Below are 25117 nucleotides of genomic sequence, written 5' to 3'. Positions count from 1 at the left end.
CAAATATATTTACGTTATCATCATCCCCATCTTATGTGACAAGGTTCATAACTCTAGCACCAATATTTTTAGATTTATCTCCCTTTGAACTTAGAATTTTCCATAAAAAATATTATTTTTTACTCTTACTTATTTATTTCTAAAGGGATCAACTTCATACTTCAAATATATTTACGTTATCATCATCCACATCTTATGTGACAAGGTTCATAACTCTAGCACCAATATTGCAAGAATTATCTCTCCATAAACTAAGATTTTTTTACTAGAAAAATGTTATTTTTTATTATAACTTTTTTATTTTTAAAGGTATCTACCTCAAACTTCAAATACTTATTCCTTATCATCAATTACATTTTATGTGACAATGTTCATAACTCTTGAAGCAATATTTACAGATTTATCTGTCTTTGAACTTAAGATTTTCTTTAAGAAATATAATAACTTCTTTACTTTTTAGCTCGACTTTTCTATGAAAAGGGGAGCTATCCTACTCGCCCCGGCGTCGGCGTTGGCGTCACACCTTGGTTAAGTTTTTCGTACCACCCCACTTTATTTCAGAAGTATTACAAGTATGGCTTTGAAACTTACCATACTTGTTCACCATCATAACCTCCATCTACAGACAAGAGTACATAACTCTGTCAAGGTTTTTGACAGAATTATGGCCCTTTTTTGACTTAGAAAGTGTATTGAGCTTGGTTAAGTTTTTTGTACCACCTCACTTTATTTCAAAACCATTGGAGGTATTGCTTTGAAACTGACCATACTTGTTTACCATCACGACCTTCATCAACAGACAAGAGGACATAACTCTGTCAAGGTTTTTGACAGAATTATGCCCCTTTTTGACTTAGAAAATACATTGAATATGGGTAAAATCCACTTATTGCCTTAACCCTTTGAGATATTGCTTTGAAACTTTTAATGCTATTTCACATCATTACCCCCATCTGTACGCAAGAGAAGGTAACTCTGTCAAGGATTTGTTTTAAAAATTAAGGCCTTTTATCGACTTAGAATCTTGGTTAAGTTTTTAGTACCAGTCCACTTTTTGACTGAACTGTTTGAGATATTAATTTGAAAGTTGGAATACTTGTTTACAATCATGATTCCCAAACATGTCCAGGAGAAGGTAATTCTGTCAAAGATTTTATTTGAATTATGGCCCTTAACTGTCAATGTTTTGTATTATAGGCAAGCACTAAAAAACTTAAAAAATCTAAAAAAATTCATTCCTATCCACTTGTTCACTTTACCATAAATTATGTCATAATAAAATAATTCTTCACTAAATATCTTAATGCTCATGGCCATTGTTCACTTTAAAAATACAGAGATTCTTGTATTGCCTTTTACTGCAAAAACTTTTTTTATTGGCAAGCAATAAAAAAGTCGAGCGCGCTGTCTTACGGACAGCTCTTGTTAAGGTATCTACTTCAAACTTCAAATATATATTTCTTATCATTACACAAATGTTGTGTGACAAGGTCCATAACTCTAGCATGACTATTTCTAGAATTATTCCCCTTGATCTTGGAATTAATGTTAACAAATGTTATTTTTTTTCTATAACTTAATACATAATTATACATAATGGATTTTTCTTTCATAGTTTTGTCCTCCTTACTGCGTCCAGTATTTTATTAGTCGAGCTTCGCTGTCTCCTGTGACAGCTCTTGTTCTGTGTGTTGCCAGATACACAAAAGCTTGTCCCGACTACTCCTCATAAACTACTGGTGCAATTTCATCCAAACTTTACAGGACTGATCAGTACCAAGTCTAGTTGTGCATATTGTCAGCATGTTCCGGTTCAATGATTTTTGTCAGAGTTATGGCCCTTTAATAATTTTTATTTTTAAAGTTTGTCCGGACTACTTCTCTTATACCACTAATGCAATTTCAATGAAACTTTATAGGATTGATCTGTAGCACAAGTCCTTTCGCATATTGCAAGGGTTTTCTGGTTGAATGATTTTTGGCAGAGTTATGGCCCTTTGATAAAAAGGTGTTTTTTTCTGTGTGTTGCCAGATACACAAAAGCTTGTCCGGACTTGTCCGGACTACTCCTCATAAACAACTGGTGCAATTTTATCCAAACTTTACAGTTTATATTTTTATGTGACTTGATATTAGGGTAGATGGCAGTCTGGAGATTATGCACGTCTTTTTCTTTTCTTCCTAGGTTGAAAGGCTGGTTGCTATGGCAACATATAGACTGAAAATATGGCAAATTTTACACATAGACTGAGTCCAGTTATAACTAAAAAAGTACTGGAAATATTTTTATGAAACTTGACATATGGGTAGGTGGCAGTCTTGGAGATTTTGAAATAAATGGTTGCCATGGCAACAAATAGGCTTAAAACATGGCAAATATAACAATATTTGTGATTAGTCTCACCCTCATACTTCAAATATATGTACCTTATCACCATCTCCATCTTATGTGACAAGGTTCATAACTCTAGCACCAGTATTTTCAGATTTATCTCCCCCTGAACTTAGAATTTTCCTTAAAAAATATTATTTTTAGCTCACCTGAGCACAAAGTGCTCAAGGGTGAGCTTTTGTCATCACTCTGTGTCCGTCGTGCGGTGTGCGTTGTGCGTCCTTCAAAAAATGGCGTCAAACTTTTCAAACAACATCTCCTCCTAAACCACTAGGCCAATTGCAACCAAACTTTACAGAAATGATCCTTAGGTTGACCCCTTTCAAAGTTGTTCAAAAATTTAAATTCCATTAAAAACTCTGGTTGCCATGGCAACCAATAGGAAAAACTTAAAAATCTTCTTTTAAAGAACTCAAAGAGCTAGAGCTAAGATATTTAGCATGAAACATGTTCTAATAGGTGTCTACCAAGTTTGTTCAAATAAAAGCCATGGGGTTAAAATTGGCCCCGCCCCGGGGGTCATTGATTTTCCTTATATGTGTATAGCAAAAACTTAAAAATCTTCTTTGAAAAAATCCAAATAGCTAGAGTTTAGATATTAAGCATGAAACATCTTCTAGTGAGTGCCTACAAAGTTTGTTCAAATAAAAGCCCTGGGGTCAAAATTGGCCCGCCCTGGGGGTCATTGATTTTCCTAATATGTGTATAGCAAAAACTTAAAAATCTTCTTTGAAAAAACCCAAATAGCTAGAGTTTAGATATTAAGCATGAAACATTTTCTAGTAAGTGTCTACAAAGTTTGTTCAAATAAAAGCACTGGGGTCAAAACTGGCCCCGCCCCAGGGGTGTCATTGTTTTTAACTATATGTGTATAGTACAAACTTAAAAAATCTTCTTTTAAAAAACCCAATGACCTAGAGCTTAGATGTTTAGCATGAAACATCTTCTTATTGGTGTCTACAAAGTTTGTTCAAATAAAAGCCCCTGGATTAAAATTGGCCCTGACAGGGGGGGGGGGGAGGGAGTAGATCATTGTTTTTAATTATATGTGTGTAGTAAAAACTTAACATTGTGAAACATCTTCTAATGGGTGTCTTCACAGTTTGTTCAAATAAAAGCCCTGGGGTTTAAACTGGCCCCACTCTGGGTGCCTTTATACAGGTGAGCGACCTCAGGGCCATCATGGCCCTCTTGTTTACTGTAACTTATTTATTTCCAAAGGGATCAACTTCATACTTAAAATATATGTACCATATTATCATCCATATCTTATGCAACAAGGTTCATATCTCTAGCACTAATATTGCAAGAATGATCTCCCCATAAACTTAGATTTTTATACCCCCGCACAACAAAGTTGTAAGGGGGGTATACTGGAATCAGCTTGCCAGTCCGGCTGTCCGGCCGTCCATCGGTTTTTTCTTGTCCGCCCAATAACTTAAGATTCCTTTGACCCTTAGTCTTCATATTTGGCATGGAGGTTAGTCATGATTAGTAGATGACCCCTATTGAGTTTGAGGTCACTAGGTCAAAGGTCAAGGTCACAGTGGCCTTGACTTCAAAAAGCTTGTCCGCCAAATAACTTAAGATTCCTTTGACCCACAGTCTTCATATTTGGCATGGAGGTTAGTCATGATTAGTAGATGACCCCTATTGACTTTGAGATCACCAGGTCAAAGGTCAAGGTCATGGGCCTTGACTTCAAAAAGCTTGTCTGCCAAATAACTTAAGATTCCTTTGACCCACAGTCGTCATATTTGGCATGGAGGTTAGTCATGATTAGTAGATGACCCCTATTGATTTTGAGGTCACCAGGTCAAAGGTCAAGGTCACAGGGGCCTTGACTTCAAAAGCTTGTCCGCCAAATAACTTAAGATTCCTTTGACCCATAGTCTTCATATTTGGCATAGAGGCTAGTCATGATTAGTAGATGACCCCTATTGACTTTGAGATCACCAGGTCAAAGGTCAAGGTCATGGGCCTTGACTTCAAAAAGCTTGTCTGCCCAATAACTTAAGATTCCTTTGACCCACAGTCTTCATATTTGGCATGGAGGTAAGTCATGATTAGTAGATGACCCCTATTGACTTTGAGGTCACCAGGTCAAAGGTCAAGGTCACAGGGGCCTTGACTTAAAAAAGCTTGTCCTCCCTATAACTTAAGATTCCTTTGACCCACAGTCTTCATATTTGGCATGGAGGTTAGTCATGATTAGTAGATGACCCTTATTGATTTTGAGGTCACCAGGTCAAAGGTCAAGGTCACAGGGGCCTTGACTTCAAAAAGCTTGTCCGTCCTATAACTTAAGATTCCTATGACCCAGTCTTCATATTTGGAATGGAGGTTAGTCATGATTAGTAGATGACCCCTTTTGATTTTGAGGTCACTGGATCAAAGGTCAAGGTCATAGGGACTTTGACTTCAAAAAGTTTGTCCACCCATTAACTTAAGATTCCTTTGACCCACAGTCTTCATATTTGGCATTGATGTTGATCATGACTATTAGGTGACCCCTATTGATTTTGAGGTCACTGGGTCAAAGGTCAGGTCACAGGGACCTTGACAAAAAAAAACTTTTCTTCTCAATTGCTAAAGAATGTCCTGTCCGCAATGTATTGATTTTGACATTTTCACATTTGAAGCATGTAGAATACATAACTTAGCAATGCACTGGCTTAGTAAGCTCAGATTTGGCAGGGAGGTTGTCATTGAGCTCTAAATGGCCACTGTTGATTCTGACAAAGTGGTATGCGGGGGTATTCACGCCATGATAGTGGCAGTTCTAGTTTTACTAGAAAAATATTATTTTTTACTATAACTTTTTTAGTGTTAAAGGTATCTACCTCTTACTTCAAATACTTATACCTTATCATCAATTACATTTTATGTGACAATGTTCATAACTCTTGAAGCAATTTTCACAGATTTATCTCTCCTTGAACTTAGGATTTTCTTTAAGAAATATTATTAACTTCTTTACTTTTTAAGGTATCTACTTCAAACTTTAAATATATAATATTTCTTATCATAACACACATGTTGTATGACAAGGTTCATAACTCTAGCGTGACTATTTCTAGAATTATTTCCCTTGATCTTGGAATTTATGTTAACAAATGTTATTTTTATGCCACCGCAGCATCTGCGATGCGATGGCATATAGTGATTCACCTGTGTGTGTGTGTGTGTGTGCGTGCGTGCGTGCGTGCGTGCGTGCGTGCGTGCGTGTGTGTGTGTGTGTTATATAGATTATATAGTGAACTTAAAAAAATCTTCTTGTGAAAAACCACTAGTCCAATTTCAACCAAACTTGGCAGGATTGATCCTTGGGTGAAGGGGTTCCAAAGTTGTTCAAAGAATTTCATTCCATGCAGAAATCTGGTTACCATGGCAACCAAAAGGAATCATAAGAATAAATTAAAAAATCTTCTTGTAAAGACCCAAAAGGCCTAGAGCTTAGATATTTTGCATAATGCATTGTCTGGTAGACCTCTACCAAGATTGTTCAAATTATAGCCCTGGGATTAAAATCGGCCCCGCCCCGGGGGTCATTGATTTTCACTATATATACATATAGTAAAAACTTAAAATACCTTCTTATAAAGACCAAAAAGGCCTAGAGCTTAGATATTTTGCATAAGGCATTGTCTGGCAGACCCTTACCAAGATTGTTCAAATTATAGCCCTGGGGTCAAAATTTGCCCCGTCCGGGGGTCATTGATTTTTACTATATGTTCATACAGTAAAACTTTAAAATACCTTCTTTTAAAGAGCCAAATGGCCTAGAGCTTAGATATTTTACATAAGGCATTGTTTGGTAAACCTCTACCCAGATTGTTCAAATTATAGCCCTGGGGTTAAAATCGGGGGGGGGGGGGGGGATCTTGATTTTCCTTATATGTATATAGTAAAAATTTATAGTAAAAACTTAAAAATATTTCTTCTAGCAATTGACAAATGCTAGAGGTTAGTGATTTGAATGAAACATTGTGAAGTGAACTTCTAACAAGATTGTTCAAATTATAGCCCTGGGGTCAAAATTGCCCCCGCCCCGGGGATCATTGATTTTCAATATATACATATAGTAAAAAAGCTTATTGTCTGAAGGTACAAGGCTTAGAACTTTAATATTTGTTAAATAATATCATCTATAGGAACTCTACCAAAGTTGTTCAAATTTTGCCTCTAGTGTCATAATTAGCCCCGCCCCGGGGGCCATAGGTTTTCCTCATATGCATATAGTAAAAACTTAAAAAATTATCTTCTTTAAATTTACAAAGACTAGAGTTAAGATATTTTGCATGAAACATTATGTAGTGAACCTCTAGCAATATTGTACAAATTATAGCCCTGGAGTCAAAATTGGCCCCACCCCCAGGGGTCATTGATTTTCACTATGTACATATAGTAAAAAAGTAATAAATATTCTTGTCTGAAGGTACAAGGCTTAGAGCTTTGATATTTGGTATATAATATTATCTATGGGTCCTCTACTAAAGTTGTTTTAATTATGCCCCTAGTGTTAAAATTGCCCTGCCCCAGAGGCGATAGTTTTTCTTATATGTATAAAGTAAAAACTTGAAAAAACTTCTTCTCTGAATTGAAAAAAATCTTCTTCCCTGAATTGACAAAGGCTAGAGGTTAAATATATGGCACGAGACTTTGAGAAGTGAACCTTTACCAAGATTGTTCAAATTATAGCCCTGGGGTCAAAATTGGTTCTGCCCAGGGCGTCATTGATCTTTATTATGTACATATAGTAAAAAAATAAAAAAATATTTTGTCTGAAGGTACAAGGCATAGAGCTTTGATGTTTGCTATATAATAATATCTATAGGTCCTCTACCAAAGTTGTTCAAATTTTTCCCCTGGTGTCAAAATTGGCCCTGGCCGGGGGCATTGATTCTCATTATGTACACATAGTAAAAACAGAAAATAAAACAAATGTTTTTTGAATGGGAGAAAGCTACAGCTTAGATATTTGACTTGAAATGTTGTTTGGTGGACTTGTATCAAGATTGTTTTGATTTAAACCGTTGGGTCCAAAATTTTGCCTTGCCCAAGGGGACAGTGACCTACTTTCTTGTCCTTTGATGTACAGCAATGAAATTTTGACCATGTGCACAGTTTTAGTTGTAAAATTGAACTTTGATATCAGGTGACCTAGATTTTGATGATGTGACTTACTTTCTTGTCCTTTGATGTACAGCTATGAAATTTGAACCATGTGCACAGATTAAGATGTAAAGTGAACTTTGATTTCAGCTGACCTAGATTTTGACAAAGTGTCTTACTGTGTTGTCCTTTGATGTAGTCATGAAATTTAGTCTGTGTAAAATATGACCTTCACCACCAAATTCACTAGACTCCAGTGCATTGATATATTCCTACTCTGATCTTTTATTGAGTTAACAACAGATTTAACCACTAATCTGATAATAGGAATAAGATAGGTCAGGGATCTATGCATTATGACAATCTTCAAAATTGTTTAATGCGGTGGCATAGCATTTTTCTCAAATGCAATCTTGTTTTACTATAACTTAATACATAATTGATTTTTCTTTCATTGTTTTGTCCTCCTTACTGCGTCCAGTATTTTATTAGTCGAGCTTGGCTGTCTCCTGTGACAGCTCTTGTTTTAAATATTATAGTGGTCAGAGTTTGTTAGAAATATAAATGTTAATATGATATGTTCTACTAGTACATGTGTAATAAGGAACAGCATTTTTAGCTCGACTATTCGATAAGAATAAGTAGAGCTAATTTGTAGTCACCCGAGCCTCGGTGTTGGCATCGGCGTCAGCGTAATCACTTATGTTAAAGTTTTTGTAATACCTCAAATATTTTCAAACTTGATTGACATATGGCTTTGAAACTTTGCACACTAGTTCACCATCATGACCCCATCATGTAGACAGGAGGAGGTAACTCTATCAAGCATTTTGATAGAATTATGCCCCTTTTTCGACTTAGAATTTGCGTTAAAGTTTTTGTAATACCTCAAATATTTTCAAGGTCCATTGACATATGGCTTTGAAACTTTGCACATTTGTTCACCATCATGACCCCAACCAATCTCCATGCAGTGATCTCCCCTTAATTCCTCGGCGTAGATCTCTGCCACCAAGGTCCCGATATATCAGAATTTCTGATATACTATATTTTTTTAAAAATTGTTTTATCTACTGCTTTTATCTATTAGATAAGTTCTTTCTCATTTATTTAACAATGTTTATGAATAAATAAATAAATAAATAATATGAATATTTAGAAATAATTTTAAAAATTATGTGAAAATTTTGTACGAGAAAATATTTTGATATTTTATATTTTTTAGCTTTCGAATTTATTTTTCGTTGTTTTGTATACCTTTGATAATTTTTTGATAAACTATATCTAATGTAGGCACTTAAAGTTAAAAATAAAACAGAAAGAGAAAAATGACTTTAGATTTTCTATGTAACGGTCGATATTTACATTTGAATTTCGACGTTACGTCATGTGACTTTCATCATCATGTGACGTCTTTGAAGGCAGTGATTACAATTCTGCGAAAGGAGGTAATCACTGTGAGGAGTTTGGACCCCAACATGTAGACAGGGGGAGGTAACTCTATCAAGCATTTTGACAGAATAATGCCCCTTTTTCTACTTAGAATTTATGTTAAAGTTTTTGTAATACCTCAAATATTTTCAAAGTCCATTGACATATGGCTTTGAAACTTTGCACACTTGTTCACCATCATGACCCCAACATGTAGACAGGAGGAGGTAACTCTATCAAGCATTTTGACAGAATTATGCCCCTTTTTCGACATAGAATTTACGTTAAAGTTTTTGGAATACCTCAAATATTTTCAAAGTCCATTGACATATGGCTTTGAAACTTTGCACACTTGTTCACCATCATGACCCCAACATGTAGACAGGAGGAGGTAACTCTATCAAGCATTTTGACAGAATTATGCCCCTTTTTTGACTTAGAATTTAGGTTAAAGTTTTTGTAATACCTCAAATATTTTCAAAGTCCATTGACATATGGCTTTGAAACTTTGCACACTTGTTCATTATCATGACCCCAACGTGTAGACAGGAGGAGGTAACTCTATCAAGCATTTTGACAGAATTATGCCCCTTTTTCGACATAGAATTTACGTTAAAGTTTTTGTAATACCTCAAATATTTTCAAAGTTCATTGACATAAGGCTTTGAAACATGTTGAAATTTTATACTCTTATTTGAGAGCATAATAGGACTCTCTCCAAGGCCTATAACTGTTATATGGACTTAAAGAAAAATTTTGCCTTTTTCTTTCCTTAGAAAATTTTTTTACTATCAAGCACTAAGAATTGTCGAGCGTTGCTGTCCTACCGACAGCTCTTGTTGCTTTGCTCCTTCACTTTGGTCAAATAATTTAAGGGATATAAGTTTTCAGCTTATATCTTTATTAAATTATTTTGAAGACTGGTTTCTAGACAATTGATGTTTAAAGTTCATAAACTTGGTTAGACAGATGTTTTCACTTACAGTCTTAAAGATAAATTTATACTTAACATAAGTTATTATACTTTACAGCTGGGTTTGGAGCTAATACATCTACAGGTGGAAGCAGCCTGTTTGGTCAGCTTACAGCCCAGGAATCTACCGGAGGCAGTCTGTTTGGTCAGCTTACAGCCCAGGAATCTACCGGAGGCAGCCAGTTTGGTCAGCCTTCAGCCCAGGCATCTACCGGAGGTCTGTTTGGTCAGACGTTTGGTGCCGCAACCACCACCACCCAAAGTGGGTTTGGATTTGAAACTTACACCAGTACAGGAGCTGGTGGGCTCTTTGACCAGGCTCAAAAGGATAAGGTAGACATTGTTTCATATTTAATTAAACATGTGTGGAAACAGTAATCAGCTTTATGTATCTATCTGTTACACAATGTGTAAATCTTCAACATCATGTTATATCAAGATCATTTTAAATTAAACCTTTTCTCATATTTGGAATGATATTTCATCACTGTTGAAAAAAAGATTGACTAGGAAAAAGTGACCAGAAGTAATTAGAAAAAACAAAATAAAGTGAACTATACCATCAATATTAAAATGAATTTCTTATAATGTGAACATAAAAAAGAGTGTTGTCTAAAATAGAATGAACATTTGGTTGTCTTTTTGTGAATTTTTATGCCCCGCCATATAATGGCTGGGGCATATAGTGTTACCCTGTTCCGTAATTCCATCATTCTGTCATTCCGTCATCATCAGTTTCCGTTCATTATACCCCCGCACAACAAAGTTGTAAGGGGGGTATACTGGAATCAGCTTGTCCGTCCGGCTGTCCGTCCGTCCGGCCGTCCGTCCGTCGGTTTTTTCTTCTCCGCCCAATAACTTAAGATTCCTTTGACCCTTAGTCTTCATATTTGGCATGGAGGTTAGTCATGATTAGTAGATGACCCCTATTGATTTTGAGGTCACTATGTCAAAGGTCAAGGTCACAGGGGCCTTGACTTCAAAAAGCTTGTCCGCCCAATAACGTAAGATTCCTGTCGGGAATTGCGCTCATAATCATGTGCCGTTAAATGACGCCAACGTATGCGTGACGTTAGAGTACGTCACTTCCTATGTTTTGTAATATATAACGTTAGTAGTTTGAATAGACGTATAAACCAGACACAACGTGTTGTACATTATTACAGCGTCGTTTTTCACCCTATCCGACATTGGTGCCGTGACCAAAACATTATGAAGATAGATAAATTGCGATCAGTGAGAGAAGGTCAACGAAGATGTGTAGAAATTCAGCTTGAACGAATTGAACGGGGGAAAGAGAATTCATCGATGATAGAATTTAACGCAATTCTCGAGGCCATTGTCAGAAAAGCAGAGACGATCAAATTTTTAAACGAAAAGATTTTAGAACTAACGGAAGTAATCGACATCGAGGAGGAGGTAGTAAATAGTGAAGAATATGGATTAACGTTGGAGATAAAGGTGAGAGAACTTCGAGCTTATAGCGAAAACAGAAAAAGCAACACTGAAGAACAACAGAATGCTTATAGCGAACCATCTAACCCGCAAAACCAGAACCAAGACGGAAGTGGTTCCCTGATCGAAAATAATAACGTGAATAATGGTAACAGTTCTTTGCAAAATGTGAGTACATTTCATTCAAACACGTCGCTTTATCACAGACTGCCGAAATTATCACTGCCTGTCTTTAGTGGTGACATTCTCGAATGGCAAAGTTTTTGGGATGCTTTTGATTCATCTGTTCATCAAAACCCGAATCTTACAGAAGTTCAAAAATTTAATTATTTGAAGACGCAACTAGAAGGCAGTGCGGCTCAAGTTATTCAAGGATTTGCACTTACGCATGCAAATTACATACAAGCAGTCGATTTACTGAAGGAGAGGTTCGGACAGACTCATAAAATCATTCATGCGTATATACAGGCGTTACTAAACCTGCCAGCCCCGAGCAATACTCTACACAGTATGAGAAATTATATCGACAAATTAGAAGCTTATATCCGTGGATTGGAGTCCCTAGGCCAAAATCAAAATACATATGGAACGCTTTTAGTACCAGTCATTATAGACAAACTTCCGGCAGAAATACGAAAGAGTTTAGCACGAGAAAATGGCAGCGATGAGTGGTTATTAGAAACTTTACGAAGAGCGTTATACCGTGAACTGAATATCATGGAGGCCGGGCAGACTACAGATGATTTAACATGTTATAGAACTACAGCGTCGTTTTTCACGGGCGCGAGACAGAAAACAGGAACCGGAAGTCACGTGACACAGAATTCCGCACGCGAAACGTTTGATGACCAGGAACTGTGTATATTTTGTAACGAATTTCACAATACCAAAAACTGTACAAAAGTAACTGATGTGAGAGCTAGAAAAGACATTATAAGAAATAAACATTTATGTTTTAATTGCTTGAATATTCACCACCAAGTCATTAACTGTCCATCAAACTACAGGTGCTTTAAATGTAGAAGAAAACATCACACTAGTATATGTGAAAGTAATCCAGATCCAAATCTAAATACCGGTGCTAGCGAGTCAACCCAATCTTCAACCGAATATCAACCCACAAATCAAGCACAGACTGCAACTTTACAATCAAGCACCGCACATGAAGCGTTCATAGATTACGACACGTAGAGAACGAGAAGGAGTTAGTTATTATTGAAATTTCACGAACACAGACTATAAACATTTATAAGATAATGAATTATTAATTGAGAGACATTTGTGTTATTTCAAAACAATGACTTTTTATTTAAATGTCTTTTAGAAAGGAGTTAGAATCTATATCTAAGATTTGTTGAAATTAACTGATATTAATTTTAATAATTTATCATTTTGCGGCCCCCAGAATGTCGGGAATTGCGCTCATAATCATGTGCCGTTAAATGACGCCAACGTATGCGTGACGTTAGAGTACGTCACTTCCTATGTTTTGTAATATATAACGTTAGTAGTTTGAATAGACGTATAAACCAGACACAACGTGTTGTACTTTATTATCGTAGTATAATACCCTAACCGACAATTCCTTTGACCTACAGTAGTCATATTTGGCATGGAGGTTAGTCATAATAAGTATATGACCCCTATTGATTTTGAGGTCACTAGGTCAAAGGTCAAGGTCACAGGGGCCTTGACTTCAAAAAGCTTGTCCGCCCAATAACTTAAGATTCCTTTGACCCACAGTCTTCATATTTGGCATGGAGGTAAGTCATGATTAGTAGATGACCCCTATTGATTTTGAGGTCACCAGGTCAAAGGTCATGGTCACAGGGGCCTTGACTTCAAAAAGCTTGTCCGCCCAATAACTTAAGATTCCTTTGACCCACAGTCTTCATATTTGGCATGGAGGCAAGTCATGATTAGTAGATGACCCCTATTGACTTTGAGGTCACCAGGTCAAAGGTCAAGGTCACAGGGGCCTTGACTTCAAAAGCTTGTCCGCCCTATAACTTAAGATTCCTTTGACCCACAGTCTTCATATTTGGCATGGAGGTTAGTCGTGATTAGTAGATGACCCCTATTGATTTTGAGGTCACCAGGTCAAAGGTCAAGGTCACAGGGACTTTGACTTCAAAAAGTTTGTCTGCCCAATAACTTTAGTTTCCTTTGACCCACAGTCTTCATACTTGGCATGGATGTTGATCATGATTAGTAGATGACCCCTTATGATTTTAAAGTCACTGGATCAAAGGTCAAGGTCATAGGGACTTTGACTTCAAAAAGTTTGTCAACCCATTAACTTAAGATTCCTTTGACCCACAGTCTTCATATTTGGCATGGATGTTGATCATGACTTTAAGGTGACCCCTATTGATTTTGAGGTCACTGGGTCAAAGGTCAAGGTCACAGGGACCTTGAAAAAAAAAGCTTTTCTTCTTATTTGCTAAAGAATGTCCTGTCTGCAATGTTTTGATTTTGACATTTTCACATTTGAAGCATGTAGAATACATAACTTAGCAATGCACTGGCTTAGTAATATCAGATTTGGCAGGGACGTTGTCCTTGAGCTCTAAATGGCCACTGTTGATTCTGACAAAGTGGTATGCGGGGGTATTCATGCCATGATAGTGGCAGTTCTAGTTATCTTAGTAACAGTTGAACACATTCGACTCAAAATTTGGCATATGGATATGTCATGAGAAAATACAGGTCAAGTTCAAATTTGGTCATGGTTCGATGATTTTTGGCAGAGTTATGCCCCTTTTACTTTGAAAATAATATGAAATTTTCAGTTTCCGTTCATTATCTTCCCAAAGGTATTAGACATTCAACTCAAACTTGACAAATGGATATGTCATAAGCAAATACAGGTCAAGTTCGAATTTGGTCATGGTTTGATGATTTTTGGCAGAGTTATGCCCCTTTTACTTTGAAAATTATATGAAATTTTAAGTATCCATTCATTATCACCCCAAGAGTTACGCCCCTTTTACTTTGAAAAAAGGAACTTTTCAGTTCACATTCATTGTCTCCCCAACAGTTGTACATATTCAACAACAAATTAAAGATATGGATATGTCATAAGAATGCATTGATCAAGTTTGAATTTGGTCATGGTTTGATGATTGCTGACAGAGTTATCCCTCTTGAACTTTGAAAAAAAATCAGAAATTTTAAGTTTACATAATGGTTGTACACATTCAACTCAAATTTGACATATAGATACATCTTAGGAATAAGCAGTTCAAGTTTGAATTTGGTTGTGGTTCAATGATTTTGGACAAAGTTATCTTTCTTGAATGCTGGAAAAATTTTGAATTTTCAGTTTCAGCACTCATACTTTTGTGGTATGTATGTACCCATTATTTTGGCTACAAATATGCATCATATGCAATTTACAAAAGGTTAACACTGAATAGTTTCAGTGCCTTGAACTTTGTATAAAAATGGTTTGTGTTAACATTTAATGGTTTTAAGGGCTTTGAACTTAAAATGAAAAAAAAAAATTTGTGCAAACAAATTTGTAACAAAGTATTATGTCATCTGAAATTTTGGTTGCATCCATGGCATGATGACACATTTCTAGTTGGGGTTTTTGTTGGCCTTTTTTTAGACACCAACTGATATTTAAAATATTGTTTTGTTACTTGTCTTTGGTTTCACTCACTAAAATTGTTTATCTGTATTCCAGCCATCATTTGGTACGACAACAACTACACAACCAACAACAGGGACTACCACATCTGGTCAACCGGCTGCAACAGGGACAGGATTTGATGGATTTCAGACATCTCAAACGGTAAGTGCAGTGATCAGACTTAAAAGCAAGTTAGACCTCTACCCAGATTGTTCAAATTATAGTCTGGGGGTCAAAATTGGCCCTGTCCGGGGAGCATTGATTTTCAGTATGTACATACACTGGAGCCGCGATATAGCGCTCTTCGGTATAGCGCTAATCTCAGTAGAATGCTCATATGCCTTGGCTCCCAAAAAAAAAATCGTATTTTTCGCTGATTATAATTTCTTTTTCATGTATATCAATACCGCACCTTATCCACTATAACGCTTGTTCAATGTGTCAGTCGAGTGCAATTAACAGTCATAATTACGTCACTCATGATAAGAAGGTGTGAAGTCATACACAGGTAAGCGTTAATCCGCTCTTTTGTTCATTTTGAACTGTTGATCAGTCAGGTATCAAACTGTTAGCTAAAACATGCAAACACCAAAGAGTTAAGTAAATCACACAAGCGTACAATTAATTTTAAAAAGCATGCACTTTCCATCTATCGGCAAAAAAGTTGTTGAGGATGACTGATATTTTCACAAGTGACAGCAGGAAAGACGATTAATTTAGTCCCATCCACTAGGTATCAATTTTCATGACCACACATAACACACGTTAACACCGCTGTTTTACTGGAAATTTATAAACAATTGTACATTCGTGGTTTATATTTTTAATTCGTAAATTTCATGTTTATATTAAAAATATTCAGTAATGCTTTACAAAATAATTAATAATAATATATAAAAAAGCTTGGACTGATATCCATTGGAAGGTAATCCACTAACAAGCGTTATATGTTTCGGCGGTGGGTGGGGTAATGCGATATTTTCGCAATAATTACACAATGAGCGTTATAAAAAGTTACTCGTTACAACGCTGTCTTGAGATCATGGACCCCAACATGAGCGCTATATCGCGGCTCCAGTGTATTGTAAATTCTTAAAAATCCTTCTTTTCTGAAGATATAAGGCTTAGTCTAGCTTCTAGCTTTGGTATTTGGTAACTGATACCATCTTTATGTCCTCAGTTGATCAAAGTTTAAGCTTTTCTCTACTGTCAAAATTGGCCCAACAGGGGGGGGGGGGGGGGCATAGATTTCCAGTATGGAGAAACACCAGAGACTACTGTTTCAGTCAAAATATCATGGAAATTGGTAAGAAAGGTTGTTCTGCTGATTTCTAGGGCAGTTTCAAATATAGGTTATCTGGGGTCAAAAACTAGGTCAACAGCCCAAATATTAAAACCTTGTTAACACTGGGGGCTACTGATTTGGTTCAAATATCCTTGAAATTGGTTGTTAAGATGATTTCTAGCCCAAGTTTGAATATGGATCATCTTGGGTCAAAAAGAAGGTCATACAGCCCAAATATCGAAAAACCTCGTTAAAATTTAAAAGGCTACTTTTTTGGTCCAGATATCCTGGAAATTTGACAAAAAGGGTGCTAAGTATTATTTCTATCTAGCTGAAGTTCAGAGATTGTTCGTCTATGGTGAAAAACTAGGTTACACAGCCCAAATATGGATTAACCTTGCTAACACCAGGCCCTTTTTCCTCTATTTTGGGAAAACGCCACATGGCAAATTTGGAAAAGTTATCATGAAATTTGCCAATTTGGAAAAATATACTAGCATTCAAGGTGTTACAATAGTTAAAATAAATCTTACTTAAACTGTTCAGCTTTTTCTGTCATATAAAAAATACAAGGACAGGCTAAAAAGTGTACAAATGTTAACTGATACCAATTAAAAATCCTGTTTTTAATTCACTAAACCTGAATATATTCCGTGACGTTATTTCACGACACCAAAATTGAAAATGTGGTACTTTTTCTTTCAAATTGCCGACTTCTAGATTGGGAATATTTTTTTTGGATTGGGAAAGAAAAACATAATTTGGATGGGGAATGGGGCCCATATTCGTACCCATGGGATAGGGGGAAAAAGGCCTGAACACTGTAGAGGATACGGTGTACATGTAGGTCCAGATATCCTGGAAATTAGTCAGAAAAGGTTGTTTAGATCGTTTTTAGTGGATGTTTGAATATGGGTCATCTGGGGTCAAAAACTAGGTTACACAACCCAAATTATGGAAAAATATTGTTTATATTGTAGAGGTAATATTTTCATCCCAAATATCCTGAAAATTTGTCAGAAAGTTTGTTATCCCCCGCCGATGGAATCGGGAGGGGGATATAGTTTTGGCGTTGTCCGTCCCTCCATCCGTCTGTCCGAATTTCGTTTCCGGAGTAGTTCTCTGCAACTACTGGCTGGAATTCAATGAAACTTTATGGGAATCATCAATATCAAGAGGAGATGCGCATCTGACCGTCCGTTCGTCCGTCCTTCCATCCGTCTGTCCGTCCGTCCGAAATTTCGTTTCCGGAGTAGTTCTCTGCAACAACTGGCTGGAATTCAACGAAACTTTATGGGAATCATCAATATCAAGAGGAGATGCGCATATTGTCGGCTTGTTCCGGTCAGACACTTTAACTCAGAGTTATTGCCCTTGATTAGTTATGTAGTATGCATATAGAGTAAAAATCGTTTCCGCGCTAACTTCTCTGCAATTACTGGCTGGAATTCAACGAAACTTTATGGGAATCATCAATACCAAGAGGAGATGCGCATATCATCGGCTTGTTCCGGTCAGACACTTTAACTCAGAGTTATGGCCCTTGATTAGTTATGCAGTATGCATATGGAGTAAAAATCGTTTCCGCGCTACTTCTCTGCAACTACTGGCTGGAATTCAACGAAACTTTATGGGAACCTTCAATACCAAGAGGAGTTGCGCATGTCGTCGGCTTGTTTGGGTCAGACACTTTAACTCAGAGTTATGGCCCTTGATTAGTTATGCAATATGCATATGGAGTAAAAATCATTTCTGGAGTAGTTCTCTGCAACTACTGGCTGGAATTCAACGAAACTTTATGGGAATTATCAATATCAAGAGGAGATGCGCATATCGTTGGCTTTTTCCGGTCAGACCCTTTAACTCAGAGTTATGGCCCTTGATTAGTTATGTAGTATGCATATAGAGTAAAAATCGTTTCCGCACTACTTCTCTGCAACTTACTGGCTGGAATTCAACAAAACTTTATGGGAACCTTCAATACCAAGAGGAGATGCACATATCATCGGCTTGTTCCGGTCAGACACTTTAACTCAGAGTTATGGCCCTTGATTAGTTATGCAGTATCCATATAGAAAAATATTTGTTTCCTCGCTACTTCTCTGCTACCACCGGCTGGAATTCAATGAAACTTTATGGGATACTAAGAGGAGATGTGCATATAGTCGCCTTGTTCCAGTCAGATACTTATAACTCAGATTTATGGCCCTTGATTAGTTATGTAGTATGCATACATCTCATTGGCATTTCCAGATTTTACTATTTAACACAAAGTTATGGCTCTGTTATTTCCCTGAATATTTATCAAGTTCAAAGAATATTACTGTTTATGCCATGATTAATATATAAATAAAGCCTTATGTCTTCGGTTGTTGTGTTAATAATAACCAGTACTCGGCGGGGGATATAAATTCAACGAATTTGCTTGTTTTGATGTTTTTCTTGCTCAGCTTTGAACATGGGTCATCCGTTCACACAGACCAAAAATGGAAAAACTTTGTTATCTTTCTAGAGATTACATTTTTAGCCCAAATATCCTGGAAGTTACAGCATTGTAAATACAGCAAAAACTTTAATCTTTTGATGACATTTCAAAAATGCCCAAACTACAATATGTGGGATAGCGGCTTTAAGGTCAAATAAAGGTCATCTGGGGTAATAAGACTAGGTGGGCATATATTGAAAAACCTTGTTTACATTTGCACTATATAATATAACGTTATGATATCATTTTAAGTTTGTGAAATTTTATCTGCTTTTAATTATAAATTAAAATCTTGAAAATCAGGTGAGCAATCCAAAATATCTTTTTCAAATAGATGCATGAATGCCTTTAATAGACTTGATGGTGGGGCGTCCGTGGCCGAGTGGTTAAGGTCATTTACTTCAAACCACTTGCCCCTCACCGCTGTGGGTTCGAATCCCGACAGGGACTTTGGATTATTTCATGTGAGGAAGCTATCCAGCTAGCTTACGGAACGTCGGTGGTTCTACTCAGGTGCCCGTTCGTGCCTGAAATAATGCACGGAAGGGCACCTGAGGTCTTCCTCCACCAGTAAAGCTGGAACGTCGCGATATGACCTATACTGTGTCGATGTGACGTAAAACCCAAAACAAAACAAAAGACTTGACGGTTCATTGCATGATCACAATATTGATCAAACATATTGTAGTGGTTTATAAATTATTGCAAATGGATAATGATAGATACATTGATTATATCAATGCTGCTCAACTACCAATCACTCAGAAAAGTTTTGTAGCTCTAAATATATCTATTTTGTTCTATAACAACACATCTAAAATATCAAAAATTTAATTCAGAACACTTTGAATCTATCATGTCTAGAGAATTTTATCAAAGTGAGTCTGAACCTTTCATATTAGATTTGTTTTTCTTATTTTCAGTGTACAAGAGAAGAAAGTGGTTTAAATATACCGTCAAAAAATGATTTACAGACATTAATCAATGTCTTGGGTATCAACTGGATATTATTGTACTTGACGATTGCTACAGACAACAACAGCAAGAAGATTGAAGTACCTGAGAAGGAGGCAATGAGACATGTTATTAAACACTTTGCAGCTGCAAGGGAGAAACTGAAGGGGAATGAAAGATCACCATTTGATTTTACTCTTAGGGACTTAGTTTCTCGTTTGAATAACCTGGTTGATATCCACTGGCTATGTGTGGTTAACAGTTTGTTAAATGAGAAACTCAAAGAAAAGGAAGATGATGTTTACAAAGTCATGTCATCCATTTTCAAAAAGTTTCAAGATTTTGACACCTTCTGGTCTGCTCTGTCAATGCCACATAATGATTGTGAAGATGACAGATTTCAAGCAAATGATCTTATCAGCAATGAGCTGAAGGAACTTAGAGATGACATTAATAATGTATCTGAGCTTCCAGAAACATTAAAAGAAGACAAAAAGTTCTTTTCCTTCCTTAAAAAACAAAATTTAGTAAGCTATGCCAAATCTTTAAATTTTAAGCAATATTGCCGTAAATTTCTAATGTTAAGTAAGATTAATGTTGACATACGTGAATGGGAAAAGTATATCAACAAAATTGGTATTACTGCAGTTAGAAGAAAGAAATCTGTAGATTACTTTTGTGTTAAATACATGTATTATCTAGATAATAAGTATTTAGTGGGGCGAAAGGTCAGAAGTGAAAATGGTGGTGAGGGAAGTTTAGGATATGCATTTTGTAAAGATAAAAACATTTATCACATAACAAGTTTGCATATTTTGGTCGATGGAACATTATTCAAAAAAATGAATACATCGCTAAACCAAGTTCTAGATATAGAAAATCAATGTAAAATTGAAGGAATTGGGAATGCTGTCATTAGAAAAGGGGTGTATTCAAAAGGAGATAGTCAGTCTGCTGGGGTAGAAATTGTTTTAGTTGACACTAGTTCCGTTCTCTATGTTCCATCAAACAGTTCTTCTGATCCTACTGCCCATCATACTGTTCCTGTTCCTCCACGACAAACAAAAAGTAAGGGTTCAGTCCACCCTCTGTTTGATAAATCTGTGGGTGCCACAGGTTCAGGCTTACCTCAGTTTGATACACCTGTGACGGGTGCCACAGGTTCAGACTTGCCTCAGTTTGATACAATTAAAATGGGTAGTACAAGGCCAGCTTCTTTTGATACTGATTCTAATATAGAAGGTACATATCTATATACACCTGTAATAGATGGTAGTATCTTTCCTCCTATTGGTCAACGATATTATCAATTGAAATGTCATGACCTTCCGAATCGTTTGTATTTCGAAGGGAATAAAATGGTAGGTAATGTAATAGATTTAGAAGTATACATTCTTGGAGCAGTAACTGGTCTAGTTAAGGGAAAAATAATACAAACGGGTTGCACTTTTGAATTCTATAATCTTTCAGTAGACAAAAAGAAAACATTTTTTGATACTTTAAAATTTATTTTTACTAAATCTGAACAACAAAAGCCTACTAAATCTGAACCACCAAAGCCAGTATCCCTTAAAAACCAGTACAAGGTTGAATGGGATCCTCTTGGTTTTCCTTTTTCAAAAGAGGGGGATTCTGGGGCTGCTGTGTTTCATGTTAACAAAGAAACAGGCGAATTGACTGCAGTGGGTATTCTTACAGGTAATAATGCAACCTTAGGAGTCTCTTATGTTACACCAATAAAGGATATTCTTCATATTCTTCAGGCTAATGGTCTGAACTATGAATTAGGCCATTTTAAATTATGTCTTGGAGAGCAGGATAAAGATGTGCAACAAAAACTGTATTCTGACTTGTGTAGGGAAGTAGACATGGTCTGAGAAGCTGAATGTACTCAATTTTTTATCTGTAATATTTTACATACTAATTTTTAGACATACAGTTTCTGTTTCTGAAAGATCTGGTCATTTTCTTATGATTATGAATCTTTTTTGTAGAATATCACCTAGTTAAAAAAAATTGCCATCCTGTTTTAATAATTTTAATTCAAGTGAAAAAGCCAGAAAATAACTAAATTGTATATCATATATGATAAACTTTTGATTGATGTTGGTGAAATTGTTTTGTAATGACAAAAGTTATGTAAAAGATACTGATACGGCTGTGTGAATTGAAAGAGAAATCTTTTTCTATTTATATTTGCATATACTTTATAATTTCCATTGTGTTTTCATTATTCTTATATTTTTGCTCTACATTTTGAGGCCCTTGAAGGATATTTCATTTTACATTTGTACTTTGGCCAAATGTTCATCCAACTGAAACACAATGCTACACCAAGATTTGAGATGTCCAACTTTTAGGTCAATGTCAAAGGTTAAAGGTTTAAACCATTAAATTTTGTTTCTGCTGTACATCTTTTTGAATTATTAATACAATATAATTGATATATGGGTTAAACATTTATCTTATTGAAATAAATCATGGGTTAAACCTCATCATTGGGGGTATAGGGTCAAGGTCTGAAAATAAAGGTCAAAGGTTTTAAATTACAAGAATATGTTTGCTCTTAAATTTTAGATTTGCTAGAAAACTTCTATATATTTGGTTTGAATGTTTTTTTGTCATGTAGATGTCTTGAGAAATATTAATACTTGGGTTGATTAATAAGTCCATATTCAGGTCAAGGTTAAAGCTCAAGAATTTGAGCCAGAGAATTTGTGTCTATCATGACTATTGGGTATGCAATAGCCCATTTCACCAGCCCTTCGTAATTTATCGGAAACATTCGTAGACACGCATCACGTGGGAGGTAAAGTGCTAATATGTTTGACCAATGAAATACTGGTTCTCGAGTGTACATGTATTGTTTACATTTACGATATTCAGCGGCTGACGAGCGAGTGTTTATTGAATTAAAAAATGCTTATTCTTCTGGAAAACCCATACAAACACTTTCATTTTGGTGTACAGACATAATCCCCTTCAGTCAAAATCCCTACTTTCATTTTTTAAACTACTTTCTGATGTCAAAATTAAACATTTCATTATCAGAATCCAATGGATTATCCTCCGCATCGGTCTCAAATGTAAGCTCAAATACTGACGATTTCTGATAGGCTAATATTTAAATATTCTCGGGGAATACCTTGAAAACAACCAATGATTTACGACGCTACAACGTGGCGACCGGGAAGTAAACAGGACAGGTGTAAAGTCGATATCGACTCGTTATCGTGGCGTTAGGTATAGGAGAGAAGTTAAAACTGATGCATTAATATCGTCAATGAGTTAACTATGCAGTATAACGGCATATTTCTCGAAATATTTCAACTTTGTGACAAGAATCCGCCATGTAAATTTTGTTTGTTTACTTTTATGTTACTATTATTAGTAATATATTGTACATGCATCCACCAGCATTTGATTGGTCAGTTGATTATTTGCTCGGAATCTGATCGTAGCACTTCGCTAATTTACGTGAGAAATCGTAGTGAAATGGGCTATTGTAATTGGGCTGATATAAGCATACTATTGAAAGAATACTAGTATCAAGTTCCAGATGAATTGTTAATGAGTACAAATTGGAATGTTTTACACTGCTTTACACAAAAAATACATTATACTGGTTGTGCAGTACTAAATATCACCTGGTTGTACAGTACTAAATATTAGCACTAGGTTGTACAGTACTAAATAATTTCACCAGCTTAAATAATACTAAACATTGGGATATTTTACACTCTGTTCTTTTGTATATTACAAAAAAATGCATTATAAAATGGTATTTAAGGAACATACTCTGTTCTTTTGTATATTACAAAAAAATGCATTATAAAATGGTATTTAAGAATCATGCTCTGTTCTTTTGTATATTACAAAAAAATGCATTATAAAATGGTATTTAAGAAACATACTCTGTTCTTTTGTATATTACAAAAAAGATGCATTATAAAATGGTATTTAAGAATCATACTCTGTTCTTTTGTATATTACAAAATATGCATTATAAAATTGTATTTAAGAATCATGCTCTGTTCTTTTGTATATTACAAAAAAATGCATTATAAAATGGTATTTAAGAAACATGCTCTGTTCTTTTGTATATTACAAAAAAATGCATTATAAAATGGTATTTAAGAAACATACTCTGTTCTTTTGTATATTACAAAATATGCATTATAAAATTGTATTTAAGAAACATGCTCTGTTCTTTTGTTTATTACAAAAAAATGCATTATAAAATTGTATTTAAGAAACATACTCTGTTCTTTTGTATATTACAAAAAAAAGCATTATAAAATGGTATTTAAGAAACATACTCTGTTCTTTTGTATATTACAAAAAATGCATTATAAAATGGTATTTTAGATTCATACTCTGTTCTTTTGTATATTACAAAAAAATGCATTATAAAATTGTATTTAAGAAACATACTCTGCTCTTCTGTATATTACAAAAAAAAAGCATTATAAAATGGTATTTTAGAATCATACTCTGTTCTTTTGTATATTACAAAAAAAATGCATTATAAAATTGTATTTAAGAAACATACTCTGCTCTTCTGTATATTACAAAAAAAATGCATTATAAAATGGTATTTAAGAAACATACTCTGTTCTTTTGTATATTACAAAAAATGCATTATAAAATGGTATTTTAGAATCATACTCTGTTCTTTTGTTTATTACAAAAAAAATGCATTATAAAATGGTATTTAAGAAACATACTCTGTTCTTTTGTTTATTACAAAAAATGCATTATAAAATGGTATTTAAGAAACATACTCTGTTCTTTTGTATATTACAAAATATGCATTATAAAATGTATTTAAGAATCATACCTCCAGATTCATGTCAATTCTCACAACATTTTAAAAATTGTTTACTTTGTGAAAAGCAAAAATGGCAGCGAATATACCAATGATCTCGGCTGTTCTCTTATGATTATTATCATTATATATGTACATTATTTAAGATAATGAAACATTTTTGAAGGATATTAATTTATACATTCATCACTCAAAATCCAATGATGAATATTTTTTTACCTTTGGTTTTTCTTTTAGTGTTCTTGTGTTGTTGTTTTTTTGTTTGAAGAGTAAATGTTTTTTGGTTTGTTTCTTTTTTGTATGAAGAATAAGTGATTTTTGTAAAGATCTTTTGAAATATATTGTCACATGTGTGTGACAATCATATCCTGATATTTTTAAAGTTGCATGCCTCCAGGTGAGCCAAAATATTTCAAGAAAATTAAACTGGGTAAAAATGTACTTAAGATTTTAAGAAAATTAAAAAGATTTAACATTCAAGTAATAATTTACATGCCATGTGTGATTAAGGACTGATTTTGCAGCATTTATCCTTACATTTCTACTGCGTAACTAACGCAGT

At 35.2% G+C, this 25117-nt stretch overlaps 1 protein-coding gene across 1 annotated transcript; it reads left to right on the top strand.

The window, feature by feature from the left end:
- Nucleotides 1-9950: 9950 nt before the first annotated feature.
- LOC132723651 (uncharacterized) lies at nucleotides 9951-24880 on the top strand. Its single transcript, XM_060708411.1, has 3 exons — nucleotides 9951-10244; nucleotides 15058-15165; nucleotides 19697-24880. Exon 3 carries the CDS (start codon nucleotides 19847-19849, stop codon nucleotides 21602-21604), a length of 1758 nt encoding a protein of 585 aa, XP_060564394.1. The 5' UTR covers nucleotides 9951-10244; nucleotides 15058-15165; nucleotides 19697-19846; the 3' UTR covers nucleotides 21605-24880.
- The last annotated feature ends 237 nt before the right edge of the window (nucleotides 24881-25117 follow it).

This window comes from Ruditapes philippinarum, unplaced genomic scaffold (genome assembly GCF_026571515.1).
Source record: "Ruditapes philippinarum isolate M1 unplaced genomic scaffold, ASM2657151v2 ctg6274_1_1_1_1, whole genome shotgun sequence".
Lineage (NCBI taxonomy): Eukaryota > Metazoa > Mollusca > Bivalvia > Venerida > Veneridae > Ruditapes > Ruditapes philippinarum.
The sequence above is the reverse complement of the archived record's forward strand: the minus strand, read 5'-3'. Positions and strand labels throughout refer to the sequence as shown.